Genomic DNA, 19,638 nt, shown 5'->3' on the forward strand with positions numbered 1-19,638 from the left:
CCGATTTTAATTAAACAATCTTTAAAGCTTAAATGCATGAATCAGAAGAAAAATAAAGAGGATCCAACTCCTAATAAATTTTAATACATCCCCAATTCTACTTTAAGTCACTATTTGTTAGTCTGCTCTAGTGGTCCACAGGTTCGGGCAACATGAGTGCCAATGTTATTAGAGTTGAAATTGTTGCATAGTGCCGATATTATCAATGCATGCATTATTGCTTTTGTACGTATAAAATTGTATCATTTTTTTTCTTTCCAGAACTATAAAAAGATATCATAATAATATTATATGATTATATATGACAATTCAATTTAATTACATCATTAAAAAATTTAAATATATTTTATAACTTACATAATTTAGAAAAGAAAAAAATTTTATCTTCTCATAAAAATTTCCTTCTCAAACAAATTTCAAAGTCTTTATTTGTGAACTTGAAGAGAGAGAAGAGACTTGGGGGAAAGAAAATTGAAGAAAAAATAAGAAAAATTTCTTCAAGATAATTTGGTGTGATGTAGAATGGTTCTTCAAAATTTGTTATTGTGTATATGTGATTGTGGAGTCATTTAAACGTACAATCACTTGTTTTTATATTGTGATTTCTCTAAGTTGGTTTGGAGTAAAATTTTGAGCTGATTAGGTGATTTTTAGCCAATGTTGTTGACGATTATGCTTTACAATTTTGCAATTCTTGTGTTTTTCTATGGATTTCCGGCCCGGTTTACGAACTGGTTGGTTGTCGTCTTGTTGAAATTTTTGGAAATATAAAAATAAGATGTTATTTGCTCAGAAAGAGTCTTCGATCGAAGCTGTGTTTAATAGGATGAAAATTGTTTCTCGATAGTGGATGAAGTCTCGAAAAAAAGGTTTCTTATGATATGAATTTGTGGTATTTTTCTTTTAAGCAGAATTTGTGATATGTTTGGTTTCAATTCTGGAGCATCCAGAATTGATTCTGGACGTGTAGAATTGATTCTGACTTGTTTGGTTTCTCAAAAGTAGAATTGATTCTGCCTCCAGAATTGATTCTACTTGAAGCTAGAAATCGTAGCTTCTGATTCTAGAATTGATTTTTACACTCAAATTTTTTGTTCAACTCACTTTTTCATGAATATATCCAAACATAAACCACTTCAGCTTAAAATCAATTTTGGCCAGAATCAATTTTACAGAATCAATTATGCCAAAATCAATTCTCTCCGCCGCAGAACCAAACACCCGCTAAGTGTCTAACACTTTGAATAACGGTGGATAATTGACTTTGTTTGTGCCTTTTTCTTTTTAATCTTTGAACATCTTATATTACTTTTTCTATTATGCACATCTTGTGATTAATTTTTTTTTTTTTGTCAAGTATCTTGTGTTTAATTTTACTGATATATTCATTTGATTTCTTAAAAAAAAATGAGGTGTGATATCTGCACAACTTAAAATAGTTGACAACGTATCCGATGAGTGTGCATTTCAGCTCGCAAGCAACCTGAGATTCAGATATAAAATAATAAAAAAATGAAAAAATGGGCAAATACGTAGGGATATACTTTATCGGACAACTTTCACGTTGTCAAAATAAAATTTCTCAAAAAAAAAATTGAGAAATTTTTTACGTTTCTTGAAAGAGTATTTTTTTTGTAAGAATGATAAGTTAATATTTATGATGTAACCAAAAAAAAGTTAATATTTGTGATTAATATAATTTTAGTTTTAAACATATTATAACAACATATTAAGAAATTCATATAAACCCTCCAAATTAGTCAAAAAAATATATAAAACCTCCAAAATCTCTTTTAATACTAGAAGAATTTTGTATTATGGAAAAAGAAAATCTCCAAACTCCCCCTTAGCTTCTCAAAATTCTTTATTATTTCCCCTGCTATTTCTTTTCATTTTTCTCAAAACTCTCGTCTTCAAACTCGCAAACAAAATATATCTAACACACTAGTACTAATTAGTTGATAAACGACTAATACTAAATTTATGTGGAGCATGATTTAGTGTAATCCATTTGAGAAGAGTGAGTTAGAGATATTGGTAATTAAAAAGGGTGGGTTACTTACTCTATTTGCACCACTGCTATGCAACTGCCAACATCAGAGATTTGAAGAGAAACAGTTTGCCTCATTGGGAATCTAAGCATTCAATGCATTTTCGTGTGATTGGTTAATAATCTGATTGCTGGACAGGTCATACCAGAAACAAAGGGTTTAATGGCAAATGATATGGTAATTAATGTGTGATGATAAGAGACATGTGAAGGGAGAGGAGGATTAATTCAATTGTAAATTTTGAATACTCTTTAAAATCAACGTGCACTAAATATTTTTTTTTTTTGGATATTTCACTCGTAAAAGGAATCGGGGAAGTCAAACTTTTCACCATATTGATGAGACACTCAATAGAAAAAGTCCATTCCGAAAATAAGATGTCATTTCCAGATTTTTAGATAGTTCACACAATAGTTTGTCAAATTAACAACCACCCAAATGTATTTTTTCTACCCATGCTCATGTCCAAGAATGCCTAAAAAAAAACTTAAAACAGCATGACGAGGCACCAACTCCACACCAGCCACCGAAGAATACCATACCAAACTGTAAGATTTGGCTACAAAGTCGAATAAGTGATCAGTTGATTCAAGCCCTAATCCACATAGCACACACGTAGAAACACTAGCATCCCCAATGACGTCCCGATGCCAAAGCTTTTGACGAGTCGACAACCTATCATGTAGAAGTTGCCAAGAAAAGACCGCCAATTTTGAAGGGGCTCAAATTTTCCACACTTTTAAAAGCAACTTTAGCCGACTTAACTAAATAGTCACCACTTGAATCATGCTTCCAAAATCAAGAGTCTTTGGAATTGAGTACTTAGTGGGATAAGTAGAAAATATTAGAATATTAGAATTTGAGAGGCCTATACTCAATCACAAAAGCTAGCTTGAGAGTTGAGGTTTGCACTACACTTTATAAAGGTTATCTATGTCATATCTCTAGCCAATGTGAGACTTCTAACACACCCCCTCACGTCCAGAACTGAACAAGCTGGAACGTGGAATCAACAACAACGGGTGGCCCAAATATGGGAGGTCTCCACAACAAACAACAAATGAATCTATGATAGACTCTGATACCATATTAGAATTTGGGAGGCCTATACTCATTTCTAAGATGGCATCAGAGCCTCTCCCTGATCCGTTGGGCCACCTATTATCAGGTTTCCGCTATCGGGCCACCCACCGTTTATATTCACGCACCAAGCCCAATAGTGCTGGGCGTGAGGAGGGGTGTTAAGAAGTCCCACATCGGTTGTGAGATGACCTTGACAAGTGTTTATAAGCAAGTGACAATCCTCACCTTACAAGCCAGTTTTATAAGGATGAGTTAGGCCTAATATTCATTTCTATGAGAAAACATAAGTACAAGTAGAAAACAAGTATAAGTAGGTAGAAAACTTTCTTTAATCTCAATAGCACTATTGATCTTTAGCTACCGACGAATACCTTTTAAGGACAAATTCTTAAGGACAAATTCTTTGTGTCACTAAAAGTCTATTCTTGGTTATAATTTTCATCATTGGATATCTAAGCCTCTTGAGTGTTGTTGATTGTATATTATTTATTTTTTATTTTGGACTTTGAATTGTATACTTTTGTGGTTGCCTCGCCATGCCTTGCGATTAGGTAACTTTTTTAATGCAATTTAGCTTCTATAAAATAAATCCACAAATAAATATATTCTAGATCTATTATTTAAAAAGTATTTTCCAAACACTTAATAAATCAAAGTTCAATTTTAGATTTGTCATTTTAAAAAAATAATATTAAGAAAAAGAATAGATTATTTATATAATGAAAATAAAATTATACTCATACGAAGCACATACACCTCTATGATTAGGTGTGTCGCGGTATCGGACACGTGTCAGTGTCCGACACTCGTATGATACTTATCTGACACGTGTCGGACAACTCAAATATGTGTTCAAAAAAAATTATTTTTTCCTTTACTCTGAACTCATGCAACACGTGTTGGACAAGTGTCATAAATTTTTTTTTTTCTTTGTTTCTACTCTTCTTAGAAACATATCTACAAGAGTTATAAATATGTCAAAACAATAATGTTGATCAATGAGAGATTAACGAGATTACATTTGATTGCAATATTTTCAGCTTTTTCGAAAATAAATCTAATATAATCTATATAAGAAAGTTGATTGTTTTGGAATACTCTAAATTGCCCTTACTTAAGATGTTGCCATGTGTCCAAAGTAAGGGCAATTGATGTCCAAAATTTAACAAACTTAACTAAAGTAGCAAGTAACCAAGCCATTTTTTAACCAACTAAGCCATTTTGGTTTTAATGGAGTGAAAAAGTCATATTTGCACCAAGCCACATACTTCTCTTAACCAAAATGGTTGGGATCAAAGGAGAAACTTTTTTGTACCAAGCCACATGCACCAAGCCACATGCTTCTCATATTTGCACCAAACCACATGCACCAAGTCATCTATCACATCAAAACTTTTTTGTTTCTCCCAACCTAACTTTTTTCATTCAAATTCAAATTATTTTCCCACTCTTAAATTTCACTATATGCACATTTGAAATTTCAATCACTTTCGTATACGGGACAAATTTTAACTGATAAATTTCAACTGATATATAAATTTTAACTATCGTATACGAGACAAATTATCACTGATAATAAATTCAAAATAATTATCATATGTGAGACAAGGTATAACTAATAAAAATTTTAAAAAAAATTTACATGGGGTTAATTCTAACTCATATATAAATTTTAACTATCATATATAGTATAAATTATCACTGATGAAAAATTCAAAATAATTATCATATGTGACACAAGTTCTTACTAATAAAAATTTCAAAAAAACTATGTTACACTGGGTAAATTTTAACTAATATATAAATTTTAACTATCATATACGGGATAAATTATCGCTGATAAAAAATTCAAAATAATTATCATATGTAAGACAAGTTTTTATTAATAAAAATTTTAAAAAAAACTATTTTACACGGATAAATTCTAACTGATATATAAATATGTTTTATGTAATTGTTTCTTTCAATTTAAATATTTATAATTGCAACCAATTTTATTACAAAACTATAACTTAAAAAAAATATCGTCGTAACGTTACGATTCATGCGATAGCACGAGTTTATTACTAGTAGATAAATAAAGGTCAAATACTGTTCTATCATGTTTTTAATACTTTTTCTCAAAGAAATAACTTGGTCAACTTTATATCCAAAATTTACAAAAGAATTATAATTAAATACATGGTAACCGAATTTCCAATTACTTAATTCATCGAAATAAACAAGAAATCTCACAATACATGAGGTAATTGAAAATTGTAGGCACGTCGTTCTCAGATGAGGAAGAGAATCTATTTTACCATCCTGATGTCATAATAACAATGCTGAATAATTTCAGACAAATCAGAAGAAAACAAGCCGCATCATATTTTCTCTCTCTCTCTCTCTCTCTCTCGATCTCTCCTTTTCTTTTCTACTAGATAGCTCCTTCCCTTTTTACTATTTCTAATTTAACAAAGGGTCTTGTTAACATGTGCCCTTAGGGCACATGTTAAGATATACCAAAATAGAAATTCATCATTTAATGATACAAGAAATTTAATGCTTCAAAAGTCAAAATGCACAAATTAGCATTTAATAATTTCTATTTTTGTTTCGTTAACATGTGCCTTAAGGGCACAAGTTAACATTCTCCTTTAACAAAATACAATACAAGTAGTAACACAGTGATATGATGTACGTAGAAAATTAAAGTGGTGATTAGATTAGATTACATTTAGAATAGTAGTAGACTAGTAGCTTTATAGAGTTTGAGTTGATGAAATGTCACTTTAGGGTTAGATGAAGGACTGGGGTCCTTAATATGGACCCCATGATGATCAGGTTTCTGAATTCTATGTCGATCATCGCCTGCCTACTAGGGCATCAAGTAAATAAAGTGTGTTTGTTCCTCTCTATCACTTTTTTCATACTATCATTCATTTTATTTTAAATAAAGGAAAGGAGAGAGAGAAAAGAGAGAGAGAGAGAGAGAGACTTCACAACATTCATTCATTATTTTGATATATATCATCTTCACAGCATTAATCAATCTTCACAAAGTATGGGTCACCATTCTTGCTGCAATCAACAGAAGGTTAAGAGAGGTCTTTGGTCCCCTGAAGAAGATGAAAAACTCATCACTTACATTACTACTCATGGCTATGGTTGTTGGAGTGAAGTTCCTGACAAAGCTGGTAGTACTACTAATCACATATATACTCCTTTTTCAATTATTATTATTATTATTATTATTATTATTATTATTATTATTATTATTATTATTATTTTCTCTTTTTTATTTCCACTTTAATTAATTTGCTCATCATAATTAAATACAATAGTATTAATTCATGATGATGATCATCTGAATTAATTACTAATTATTTTGCTTTGAAATAATTAATCTCCAGGGCTTCAAAGGTGTGGTAAGAGTTGTAGATTGAGATGGATAAATTATTTGAGACCTGATATTAGAAGAGGAAGGTTTACACCTGATGAGGAGAAGTTAATTATTAGCCTTCACAACGTTGTAGGCAACAGGTAATTTAATTAATTACACTATTAGAACCTGTTATGATTTTCAATGATTTTTTTTTAGTAAGTACCCTAGATTTTTTTAAAAAATTGTTGATCATCAACTGTTCTCTTTCTTCTCTTCTTACATTTTTTGTCCAGTGTGTGATATGCCTTTTCCTTTTCAACAAGGGAATTATATGAACTTAAATTGCCTACTTGGAACAAATATATATTTGTTACTAATTTTCTTTATTGTATTGGTTGAATGGGATATTATATATATAAAATGCATTGAATTTTAGCTAGGTATTCAATATCAAAACAAACCAAATTAGTCCCTAGCTAGCTCTGGAATTAGCGTATGTTTGGATCTGCGTTAAGATATAATATGAAGCTTCTGACCTTCTGTGTTGCCGCGATATTTCTTCCACAATTTCTAAATAATCAACATGGCACCATACATATGCTATTATATAATCAATTAGTAAAAAGAAATTTCATAGAGTTGAATTCAGGCTATATATGATATGAAGGAGCTATGTATGAAATTCAAACTTTTGTTTTAGAGATGTAATTAAGCAAGCAAGGGAATCTTTGTGTTCCTAGCCTCAACTTCACACACACAAACCTATTATATCATACAGTCACTGTTGTAAGAAAGAAAAAAAATACTTTTTAGGTTCATTAGATCGATCAAATACATTAGTTATTCAATTAACTTAAAAGTGATTCTTTGTTTCTAATATTGACTAGAGGATATATCATATATATGCTTAGTATTTTAACTGACAAGTTTATAAATAAATCTTATATTTTGTGACTGAATTTGGGAATTGAAATGCAGATGGGCTCACATTGCAAGCCACTTACCAGGTAGAACGGACAATGAAATAAAGAACTACTGGAATTCTTGGATCAAAAAGAAAATCAGAAAACATAATTCAGCCTCTAATTCCTCAACCACCACCAATATTAACACACAAAATCATGTTCTTGATTTTACCTCCAATAATATTAAACTAGACCACTTTGCCAACCAAGATCAAAATGTAACAACAGCAAAACCAATATCATCATTTCAAGAAACAACTTTGTTTTCTCCCACATGCCCTTTATTTATGTTTGAGCCAAATTCACTACTACTACATGGAAGTGCAACAACAGAAGGTAATAATAACAATAATCATAATCTGCAAACAGATCAATATTTTCAAGATTCTGTTAATTTGATCAGCTCAGAAACATGGAATCAAGTTCAATCATCAGTATCATCACTACCTCCTCCAATATCATCAACAACTTCTTTTTCAATGGATACAATGAATATAAATTATCTACCACCTTTGATAGAGAATGTGGAAAACATGGAAGAAGAATCATGCTTTGATCATCAGAGGCAAGAGATGAATAACATTAACGATGAATGGCATCAACAATGTTCTAATAATAATAATAACAACTTTCTTTTCTGGGACAATATGGTTCATGGAAATGATCAACTTGGTGGGGAAGAACAACTAGCACCAAATTCAACAAATATGGGAACAAACACTATTACACTTTCTCCTTTTCCTTCTTCATCTTTTTGAGATAAACAATTAATGATTGTGTGAAACACTGTCCCTACTCTTTTTTTTAATCTTTTTTCAGCCTCTTTCTTTTGACATTTTTATTCTAACTAGGAAAAAAAAAATTGATGATGGTCCATGCCAGGCTTTGTGAAACTTGCAGGGATTCTTCTTTTACTTTTTCTGTGTCCCTTTTGATTGCTGATTTGTATGTAAAGATTGTAATAAAAAAAAAGTGATGAGTGAAGTAATATTCATGTCATGTATAGCCATGCATGCGTGAAAGATTATTGGAGTGTGTTCTGCCTCTTTAGAGGGAAAAAATAATAAAGGTGATTGCTACTGGTAGGTAACACTTAGCAGAGTTTGATTTTGAAGATACTATATAAAGCATTTTTTTTTAATCATTTCAATAAAATATTTGAAAGTACGTGTGGTAGATTGTGAATGATATTATGATAATAACGTACTACTATAGGGACATGAATCTGCTGCTGTAATTACATGCAGTACCATGCTGTTTTTAATCACAGTCTTTGGTTTGAGATCGAACGATTCAAATTATACATCTGTTATGACACAGTCCAACAATCTCAGCCATTGATCAAGATCAGACGGCTCACAGTAATAACTATGTGACGTATAGTTACTGCGTCAAATCCAATTCCTTACTATAGTATGTGTTCACTGCATTTCCATGTCTTTTATATAGTATATAGTAGCTTTTGATTTTTGAAGATTTTGTACTATAAAGTATCTTCAAGTTGGTACCAGTAGTAATTATATATGTTTGACTGTAATTGTAAATTATGTGGTGATTAGTAATTGAATGAATGATAATAATGTGTGTCGCACTTTAAATTTGCATGTCTTATAAGTACACTACCAACCTGTCTTTGAAAATTGAAAAGGGAAAAAAAGAAAGAAAGAGATAAAAAAAGCATTGACTTATGACATGCTTGTCCCCAAATTACCAAGTACTAGAAACGCCAAAAGCAAAACGGAGAGATAAAGAGAAGGGACATGTGTCAGGTAACCATTATCTAAAGGGGTCCTATATATTATGGAGCATACCGCCAAAGATTTGGTTTCCATTTTTTATATAACATGTTATTTCTTCCAAACAATCCTACATGCTGTGTCAAAGTAAATACTCATTCAAGTTATTTCTGTATACTACTCTTCTAATTAGCAATTACAGTACAAATCAATTTTTAGTCAAAAAGAGAATCAACCTTTTCTATCAGCAGAAAGGAAGTAGCACAACAATGTTGAAAGCAAATCAAACAATGTAATCACAAAAAGTTGCTATTGGGATTTAAGCGCATGAAAAGAGTTCGACTAAAAAGACTAGTCCAATAAATGGAAGAGTCTTATAACTTAAATATCACATTGAGCACTTTAAAATGCTCGATGTGGGACTCCTAACAGCTCCCTACACGCAAATGGGCTGAGACACCCTCTCATTACCTAGTCAATGTTACACAATTATGTACGGTTAACCCAATTAATAAGAGATGGACAATGTCAGTGTTACACAACTACACAATTGCTGACTTGGCCGGAGATTAATAAGAGATTTAAAAGTCAAGTCAGCAATTGTGAACCAATTAATCTCCGGCCAGAGAGGGAACCAACCTCTAGTTGTATAGTCAGTGTTACAGTTAATCCAATTAACAATAGGTGGATAGTGCTTGGAGATTTAAAAATAAAAGTCAAGGTGAGCAATTGCAAACTAGTCTTCGACCAAAGAGAGAACTAACCTTTTTTAGAAGTTTAATAATTTGAATCCCCATTGGAGAAAGATTTTCATTTGTTGGAATTTTGTTATGAATAAGATGTCAAATTAACAAAGATTTATAAAAGTAGGAATGTATCGACTACAAATAGATTTCCGCCGAGACAGATATTGACCAAAGCATCACCACTCCGATCTTTGATTCAAAACTTAATTTTGTCACTAGCTAGTACCTAGTTTACAAATGTTATTCTCAAGAATAATACTTTTTCTCGACACAAATAGCAAAAAAAATTGTTTACGCGGTGTTTAAGAAATTTAGTTAAGTGTAGTTAATTTTTTTGATTTAATGTAAAACATGAGTTAAGTTTACAATATTACCCATTTTAAAAAGTATAAAAGTGAAATAAATGCTTAAAATAAAATAGAATTAAATAAGGGTATATTAGGAATAATAGTAGTAATTAGTTTAAAAGTAATTAACTTTTCCTTATAATAATGACCAAAATTTAAAATGTTTTTTTTGTTTATATATTTGTGTCCAGAGGAGTATGCATATAATTTTTTAATGTCAAATCAAACGGTGGAAGAATTATGATAATTGATAGACTCTCTATTTCCTAAGAACGCCAACTCTAAGAAAAACTGCTTACTAATTTTGAGAAGTAATCAATTCCCAAACAAAGTTTAAGAGGATTGGCATCATTAATTTTCTCGAAGAACAATAACCAACTTTCTATTATTGATATCACCATATCAGATAGGAGTAAAATTTATGATCCATTTATCAATTTCTTTTGAGGAGTTTGGCCAAGAGTACACCATAGGGTTAGGATCCTCTCCATTTCCAATTATTTCCATTTTCTCCATTATTATATAGTTTTGGAAATATAAATGTAAAAGTGTGACATTAAGTGGGTCCAAATATCATTTATACACTCAAAAACATTTAAAAACTTTGGTAATGGAAGAAATGGAAACAATAGAAAATGGAGAGGATCCCAACTCCTAGCATAAAGTGAACAGTGTTTTTGACTAACCCAGCTCTTTTTGCAGTAGACTACAAGGAGGCCTACCAAGCTATATAACTTTCAACAATAGATTGGAGGGAAATGGATTTCCCGTTGTTATAGTAGGTTGGTGTAACAAATCAGAATTTAAACTGACGGGTAAGATTATTTTTACTTAATTTTATGATATGTAATTTTAATCGTTCGATTTGATATCAATGAATGTGATCTCTTATTGTGGCAAACTGTGAGGTCATACTACAACAGACAATCCACATCCTAGATCAGAGAAATAGAGCATTTGGTTACCCTTTAAGATTGAAAATCCAAGATAAATAAAAGAATGGTTCCAGTTGAGAAACCCAAAATATCGGATAAGTTGGCTAGCCTCTCATATTAGAGATGGCTCCAACACTTTTGACCTCCTAAATCTTACGCAATTAAGCAATTTTGACACCAAATTTTAAAATAATAATTTGAGTCCCTTAATTTTGACATTTTTTTTTATCAAAGTAGGTGGCTAGAATTTTACCATAGTGAAATAAATGAAACTATTGAAATTTGAACTTCAACCCCTAAATATGTAATGTTATGTTCTTATCGACTAAAATAAACTACGGAAAATTTTGACATGTCGATTAGAACATTTCATGCAACAATGATTATTAAAAAAGATAAAGTAAATAAAAAAATTTATTCATAGTATAGTATCCATGTATACGAAAATTCTTATTTTTTCATACTCCCACGATATTTTTTTCTGACTCATGCATATGGAGAAAATTCGGTTAGGAGGGGAGAACCTACCTCGTGTGCCCCACAGATTCTCTGACGGAGATTAATCACCGCTAACGGCAGTGAAAACTTCGTACCAATATCATGGTAAAAAAAAACTAGTTAGTTTTTTAATTTTAACTTTATTTTTAAAAAACTTCGTACCAACTTTTATTTATTTTTCTTTTTAAATTTATATTAGTTATGTTTTTTTGGCACACAAGATGAATTGTCCAATCTCAAATGAATTTTTTCAATATACAGAAATCAAACTTCTAACCATATGCTTAAGAGAACCAAAACCCTTACCACCTGGAGTAATTCATTGACCATGCATTTCACTATATTTTATGAACTAAAAATCTTTAAAATCCACTCTATAAAATAATTCCTCAAAGTTTGTATGTTTTTAAATACTATCAAGAAGTGTTTTATAAGTTTGATTTCTATTTTTTTTATTTATTTAACGTATTGTTTTATATTTATGATGACGTGTTAAATTTTGATTGGATCTTGTTTTTAAAGGTGAGATGTTATGTTCGCTTCTCTCTCTCTTATATCCCCAAACAAAATACACTGCGCGCTTTATTTTAGGGTTTATACTCACTCCACATACAGAGTTGCGGCAGAACTCATTTTCATCGCGCCACCATGGTGTGTTATCAAATTCCCAATTCTTAATCCTTCTATATTTTCAGTGTTCTCTTCAATTCTTAACATTTTCATGTATTCTAATTTGTTTTTCAGATCATATCAGAGAAGAACCGCAGAGAGATCTCCAAATACCTCTTTCAAGGTATATTTTCGTAACATCAATCATAACCTTAATACTTCATTCGTTTATGTGGGTTCTGATTTTATTTGTTATGTGCAGAGGGTGTATGCTATGCCAAGAAAGATTACAATTTGGCAAAGCACCCAGAAATCGATGTTCCTAATTTGCAGGTCATTAAGCTTATGCAGAGCTTCAAATCCAGGGAATATGTTAGGGAAACCTTTGCTTGGATGCACTATTACTGGTTTCTCACTAATGATGGAATTGAGTTTCTCAGAACTTATCTTAATCTTCCTTCTGAGATTGTTCCTGCTACTTTAAAGAAACAGGCTAAGCCACCTGGTAGACCTTTTGGTGGTCCACCCGGTGATCGTCCTAGGTATTTTACCGTTTATATTTTATTGCATTGTGTTGTATTTTTTTTTAGGGTTTTTAATTGTGTTTGATTGTAAATTGGCAAATTTGTGAACAGGGGTCCACCGAGATTTGATGGAGAGCGTAGATTTGGTGGTGACCGTGATGGCTACCGTGGAGGTCCTCGTGGACCTGGTGGTGAATTTGGAGGAGAAAAGGGAGGTGCTCCTGCTGATTACAGACCCTCATTTGGGGTAAGCTTTTTGTCACTCTATTGTTATGTTTTTTTATAATTGTTTATGTGAATTGTTTGTGGCCTAGTTTTAGTATCTTTGTCTACAGTATAAATCATGTAAGACAGTGTTAGTATCTAACTTATATTGTTATGTATTTATAGGATGCTTAATTGCCTTGTTTAGGATTTAAGATGATGTTAGTATACTGTTATGTATTTATAGGATGTCTAGTTGCCCTGTTCAGGATTCATGATGGTGTTAGTAGCTAGCTTTCATGATGGTGTGGAGAGTCTTGAACCAAGTCTAGTAGGAGGAAGTCATGGTGTTTCAATACTTGTTTTGGTATCTAATAATGTAACATTCTATAAGCTTCAAGTGTCGGGCTTCCCCGTGTTTTAGGCATGATCTATGTCAATTCTTCAATATCATTTGAAGTTGCAAAGTTCACTTGAATTTGTTGAGACATTTCCCTCATTTTCTTAATACAATTATACTATTTTGCTCCATTTCATATCTCTGTAAATGGCCTTTTTTTTTACTCACTGAATGGCCTTTTTAAAAACCTGATTTTTGAGTGAACACGGTTGTGTACTTTGATTGACGTAGTTGACTTCTCCTGTTAGATTTGTATAAGTGATGTTGTTGTTTTAATAGCTATGTAGTCATCATGTTCATAACTAGGTATTTGCAACAATGGGTTTTGGCAGAATTCTGTTCCTGTGTAGAATAAGTGCTTGCTTATTTTAGATATGGTCCCATTGTTTTTTCTTTGAAGTTTTCCTGAATCAAATGAGTTGTCTTATTGTGCAGGGTCCCGGTGGAAGGCCCGGCTTTGGTCGTGGGTCTGGTGGTTTTGGGGCTCCAACCAGCTCAGATGCTTAAACTATAATGTTTTCTGCTTTAGTTTTCTGTTAAGCTTTTTTGAACAAAATTTTCTTGTAGTTGGAATTGTTTAATCCAAGTCACACTCTATATCACCAGTTTATCATTCAGTGAAGATTTTGAATTTGAGTGTTTTCCTTAAGTGACTAATCATCTAGCGCTCAATCTCTAATTATTTTCTCTTGTTCCCCCTTTATATTTGTTTTGATGAGTGCCGAAGCTTTGATGCTTTACAACTAACTTTTCCTATGTTTGTCAAATTTGAGCCACAAATATCTGATTTTTTTTGCTTCTGTTTTACAAATTTTGCTGTGCATGTAGGAAAAAATCAATAATGCATAAGCCTTGCTAAAAACCCTTAAAAGGGCATTTGTCAAATAAGCAGTATGGGAAATGTTAGCTCCTAACTTTTGTTCATGGATAAGTAGTTATTCCAGAGTAAACCTCCAATTACACTAGTCTTATCATTACTTACCTTTTTTCATTTGTCATAAAAAATGACTATGCGCATTACATTCAGAGGCCATCACTTAGTATATTGTTATGAGTTGACTATTGTGTAATACACAATTGTCTAGTGAAACTTTTTGAACTGTGGTGTGTGAAATATCTTCTGTTTGTTTTATGAGTCCTGAAATGATTCTGGCACATTACATTCAGAGGCCATCACTTGATATATTTGTTGCGAGTTAACTATTGTAATACACAATAACAACTGTAGTGAATATTTTTGAACTGTGGGTGTTTCAAATCTCTTCTATTTGTTTTTTTTTTATAGAAGAAATGGGTGGATGTGATTGCATGCATAAAAAGTATAACTATTAAGTATTAACATTAACAAATCAATGAGCCTGTAAATTAACCACCGTTTATAAATAATAATGCAATTTTGCACAATGATACCTTGTTAATGTTGGTAAAATTCTATTCTTCATGTTAATATTTGTTTCTTATTTGAAGATTATCAGTCATATATTATGCACTATTCAGAAATGATCGAGGGACCAAAATACTGCAAGGACCAAATGAATGTTATATGTATTGATGGAATGTATTTTAGGGACTAAGGACTAATTATTGGATAACGAGACATGAACTGTGTCAGTTCTGCATTTAACAATGCAGATAGAGCCTTACACTAACAGAGTCAAATGAGGAAAATGGTGTTATAAACTCTTTAATATGTTCATATAATTTGAGTTTTTTCTTTTGTTTTTCTCTCTATATTTAACTCCAGGTTTACTATATTCTCCAGACAAAATACAGATTTGTTAATAAGAGATGAAGCTGTTGCAAACTCGCAATCACTGTCCATGAAATAGGGCACTACAAACTCAAATGCAGAGTTTCCACGTTTGCTAATAATTTTCTACAAACAACAAAAAATTGCATTTCTGCATTCACATATCAAACACAAAAAACACTTGTTGAGACAACAGATCCTGCACTTTGAGTTGACTGAAGCATGCACACGAGACAGATATTGAGAAAAACATTTTTCACATAAAAGAATATATAGTTGAGTTGATTTCAAATAGAGAAGAAAAAGAAAATCTCTTGAGAACTTTATATACTGTGTAACACATAGAGTACACTATAACTTATCTCTTTCATTTCATGTTCAGTTTAATCTATTAACTTCTTTTCATTTCTTTACTCTTTTTCATTTCATAAAGTTCAATACGTGTTGAAGTTTCAACCATGCCACTTGTTTCATTTCATATGCAATTCGTGAGTCCAGAATGGTTAGAACTTATAGGTGAAAACCAAACCTAAAAAGAGAAAGAAGAGTAGTTTCTAGAGATTTTAAGTGTTTTAACCATTATGGAAAACAAAGCAAGCATCTCGTGATAAATCTTCAAAAGCAATTAATTTGTGATATTTTACTTTTAAAAATCACGTTATAGTTTTAGCTTTTACAGGTAGAATTATCAATAACCAAGTATTATGCTCATGATCTGGAAAACTCCATTTCAGGTTTGTTATTAAAATTTTCATTAAATCACACTTATCCTACATTTGCTTCTTTTTCACTTTCTTGTGTTTTGTTTCTCTCTCTACATGTGTCAACATTAGCTTCCAATACATTGCTCCAAGAACAAAGGTACCCTTGTATTTTTATATACTAATTTGGTAGCTTTACATTAAAATTTGCTATATAGTCAATATGTATAGTACAGTTAGAAGAAAAGGAAAATATTGTAAGGTTTAACTAACTAATAAACTGAATGCAGTGAAAAATTATGTTTTCTGTTGTTTATGCAGTGAAAAATGATGTTTTCTGTTGTTTCTGTTCTTCAAATTCACAAATTCTTTTTTGTGTATTGGAAAGGTGAAGACCCTTTGTTCCAAATTTTAAAACCAAACATGGCCACAAAAGAGTCAAGTTCTTCGGCTTCAGCTGCAGGGGACACTAAAATCAAAAGGATTCTTACCCATGGTGGTAAATATGCACACTACAATGTGTATGGAAACTTGTTTGAGGTTTCTTCTAAGTATGTGCCTCCCATTCGCCCTATCGGTAGAGGCGCTTATGGTATCGTTTGGTGAGTGTTTTGTTTCTTTCTTTCTTTCATGATTTTTTTTCTTGGCTTTTCTTTTGAACTAGGACTAGCAACATGCTTGAATTTGATGTTTGTTTGTTGGAAATGATTTTACGTTCACTTGAACATTGTTTCTTTTTAGTGCTGCTGTTAATTCTGATACGCACGAACAAGTTGCTATTAAGAAGATCGGTAATGCATTTGACAATATAATCGATGCTAAAAGGACTTTGAGAGAAATCAAGCTCCTTCGTCACATGGATCATCCAAATGTAAGTGCTCATCTCTTGTTTTGTTCATTTTTTACTACTTGCTCATCAAATTCGTAATTTTTTTTTTGAAGTTGGAGAAGTGGGAAATTAATATTAATTAAAGTGGCACTAATGACCATTTTACAACGGTCGGATTTGAACTCCGTACCTTGAGGTTATAAGGTCAAATTCTTACCACTGAGCTGACACCTTATGGACATCAAGTTTGTATTTTAAACTCGCAATATCTTTGGTAAATCATTCAGAGTGTATAAGGCTAAATTATGCAACCTTGTTCTAGTCTCTTTACGTTATACGAGTCTTATTAGATTCTAGCATGAACAGTTACTGTGAATTATGAAATTAGACATGAATTAGTTGTGGATTATTTAACTGCATATAAGTTATAAAAAAATTATGACTGATGTGTAGCTAACTATTTATGGATTACAGTCTTTATCTAACAATAGCTAACTGATGAGTCATAAAATAGTACAAAATCAACGAAAAGGTAATTATATTTTTGAGTGTTGAGTGAGAAGCTAATTTCCGTGCAATACAATTTCATTCTTTGTTAAAAACTGTCACAGAGAAAAAAGATCTTAAAAACATATATAAGTCGAAGGTAAGTGACGGTTTTTGACTTTTTTTCATACTCCAACAACTATCATGGAAGAAAAAGTGACTTTCTCCACATCTACATTTCTGAGCATATTCCGCTTTAAACTACTTTTCTGTTTAAATACTGAAAACTGCTATTATCTTTCACCAGATCATTGGCATCAAGGATATCATACGACCCCCGAAAAAGGAGGCATTTAATGATGTATACATTGTTTATGAATTAATGGACACTGATCTCCATCATATAATTCATTCTGACCAACCTCTTTGTGAAGAACATTGTCAGGTTTGATTCTAATGATATTGTTAGACCTTAATTGCATGTCAACTACTAGTATATTTTTTCAGAGAAAGTCTTGATTATGGTCTGTTTGGTTAAACAATTTAATAAGTGCTTATAGCTTAAGCGTTTATCATATAAGGGTTTATGTATAAGCTATTTCTATAATAACAAAAGATAAGATATAGTCAAACCATTTTCATACAAGCTATAAGTTGTTTTCATAAGCCATCGTGGAGAGCTTATGGAGATAAGCTGAAAACTGCTTATGGACATGTCATAAGCTCGGCCAAAAAGTCTCATAAATGCTTATGCTAGTAGGTAAGCTCAAATAAGTCAATCCAAACAAACTATATTTGCTAACATAACATGGTCGTACAAACTCTCATGCATGAGAAGTATTGAGTTTCGATCTGTTCTTTTGAATTGAGTTGGAAACTAAGCATAGAATTAACATTTCATGAAATTTCTGCAGTACTTCTTATATCAGCTGTTACGTGGGCTGAAATATGTGCACTCGGCTAATGTTTTGCACCGCGATCTTAAGCCAAGTAATTTACTAGTGAATGCAAACTGTGACCTTAAAATTGGTGACTTTGGTTTGGCAAGGACAACATCTGAAACCGATTTCATGACTGAGTATGTTGTCACGAGATGGTACCGAGCCCCCGAATTGCTCCTCAATTGTTCTGAGTACACCTCTGCAATTGATGTTTGGTCTGTTGGTTGCATATTTGGTGAAATTATGACCAGAGAGCCCTTGTTTCCTGGCAAAGACTATGTTCATCAATTAAGGCTTATCACAGAGGTATGGTTGTGTTGTTTTTTGTCGCCCTTTTAGCTCATGTTCAGCTGAAGCATTGCTAAGTTTCTAACTGATGTATTATTGCATTTGAAGCTATGATAGCTCCCTTTGAAATGATATCAGGTTCAATCTTGAATGTTGTTAATGAATGCATATATATAAGTTAATATTATTGTTTGGTTATAAATTGATGGCCACAAGTTGTGTGACATTTTGTTTTTCCTTTTGCATAAAAGTTAATAGGTTCACCTGATGATGCCAGCCTTGGATTTCTCCGAAGTGACAATGCTAGAAGATATTTTAGACAGTTTCAACAATACCGGAAACAAAAATTCTCGTCCAGATTCCCAAACATGTTGCCTGAGGCACTTGATCTGTTAGAAAAAATGCTTATCTTTGATCCGAACAAACGCATTACAGGTACTTATTATTATTATTACTATTTCTCGTAGAATTTGAGTTTCAAGGAGGAGATTTATATTCTCATTTTCTTCATACTAATCTAGTAATTTCATTTTCTTTGCAGTTGATGAGGCACTGTGTCATCCATATCTTTCATCACTTCACAACACCAATGAGGAGCCAGTCTGTCCTAGGCCATTCACTTTCGACTTTGATCAACCAACATGCACTGAAGAGAATATCAAGGAGCTAATCTGGAAAGAATCTGTGAAGTTCAATCCAGATCCACCTTGTCAGTAATCCCTTTCTTATTTGTATAAATGTAACTTCTATTGGCTGTCCATCGTTCAGATGATTCACTAAGGACACAAGTTCTCTTCGTTTGTAATCTAATCCTAAACCAACTTTGATATGGAAAGAAACTTCTCTTGAAAAAGTCGGATGTTACACGCATTTATACGAGTAATAAAAAAGCTGTTGTATTGTTCTGAAGTTTGCTTTAGGAGGACTTGGATGTCATGACTCATGAGCAAAGCAAATACCATAGCAAAATTGTTAGCTTGTCATCGACATGGAGCTTCTTTCATAATACCAGATTATTATATTTAAATTTCGTTTTTAAGTTTCAATTATGTATCTAGCAACATTTAAGATGCCTTCCTTCACCTATGGTGACCAATTATTCTTCTTGTTTCATGGATAAATTTGTTGAGTTTGGCTAACTGATATATTATTTTGCACAATAGAGTAGGATTAACAGTAAA

At 31.9% G+C, this 19,638-nt stretch overlaps 2 protein-coding genes across 5 annotated transcripts; both read left to right on the plus strand.

Annotated features, from left to right (window-relative positions):
- The first annotated feature begins 6,143 nt into the window (after positions 1 to 6,143).
- Positions 6,144 to 14,119, plus strand: LOC123914518 (transcription factor MYB86-like). Its single transcript, XM_045965720.1, has 8 exons — positions 6,144 to 6,310; positions 6,527 to 6,656; positions 7,477 to 8,218; positions 12,317 to 12,376; positions 12,470 to 12,518; positions 12,597 to 12,876; positions 12,970 to 13,105; positions 13,898 to 14,119. The coding sequence occupies exons 1-8, from the start codon at positions 6,178 to 6,180 to the stop codon at positions 13,967 to 13,969; spliced, it is 1,602 nt and encodes a 533-aa protein (XP_045821676.1). The 5' UTR covers positions 6,144 to 6,177; the 3' UTR covers positions 13,970 to 14,119.
- Positions 14,120 to 15,875: 1,756 nt separating this feature from the next.
- Positions 15,876 to 19,600, plus strand: LOC123916746 (mitogen-activated protein kinase homolog MMK2-like). Of its 4 annotated transcripts, XM_045968273.1 has the most exons (8): positions 15,876 to 15,946; positions 16,046 to 16,073; positions 16,302 to 16,515; positions 16,655 to 16,784; positions 17,536 to 17,673; positions 18,143 to 18,475; positions 18,709 to 18,892; positions 18,999 to 19,600. In XM_045968273.1, exons 1-8 carry the CDS (start codon positions 15,917 to 15,919, stop codon positions 19,172 to 19,174), a joined length of 1,233 nt encoding a protein of 410 aa, XP_045824229.1. In that variant the 5' UTR covers positions 15,876 to 15,916; the 3' UTR covers positions 19,175 to 19,600. The 4 variants fall into 4 exon arrangements, with proteins under 4 accessions (XP_045824229.1, XP_045824228.1, XP_045824231.1 ...); XM_045968272.1 differs by lacking the exon at positions 15,876 to 15,946 and having other exon boundaries at positions 15,953 to 16,073; positions 16,235 to 16,515; XM_045968274.1 differs by lacking the exons at positions 15,876 to 15,946; positions 16,046 to 16,073 and adding an exon at positions 16,095 to 16,170.
- Positions 19,601 to 19,638: the final 38 nt, after the last annotated feature.

This window comes from Trifolium pratense, linkage group LG3 (genome assembly GCF_020283565.1).
Source record: "Trifolium pratense cultivar HEN17-A07 linkage group LG3, ARS_RC_1.1, whole genome shotgun sequence".
NCBI lineage: Eukaryota > Viridiplantae > Streptophyta > Magnoliopsida > Fabales > Fabaceae > Trifolium > Trifolium pratense.

Excerpts from the sequence above, each read along its gene's own strand:
- LOC123914518 (XM_045965720.1), top strand. The coding sequence starts at position 6,178 with ATGGGTCACCATTCTTGCTGCAATCAACAGAAGGTTAAGAGAGGTCTT. Across the intron at positions 6,657-7,476 it reads CACAACGTTGTAGGCAACAG|ATGGGCTCACATTGCAAGCC; the intron begins GTAATTTAATTA and ends ATTGAAATGCAG. Across the intron at positions 12,377-12,469 it reads ATTTTCATCGCGCCACCATG|ATCATATCAGAGAAGAACCG; the intron begins GTGTGTTATCAA and ends TTTGTTTTTCAG.
- LOC123916746 (XM_045968272.1), top strand. The coding sequence starts at position 16,241 with ATGATGTTTTCTGTTGTTTCTGTTCTTCAAATTCACAAATTCTTTTTT. Across the intron at positions 16,516-16,654 it reads GGCGCTTATGGTATCGTTTG|TGCTGCTGTTAATTCTGATA; the intron begins GTGAGTGTTTTG and ends GTTTCTTTTTAG. Across the intron at positions 16,785-17,535 it reads GTCACATGGATCATCCAAAT|ATCATTGGCATCAAGGATAT; the intron begins GTAAGTGCTCAT and ends ATCTTTCACCAG.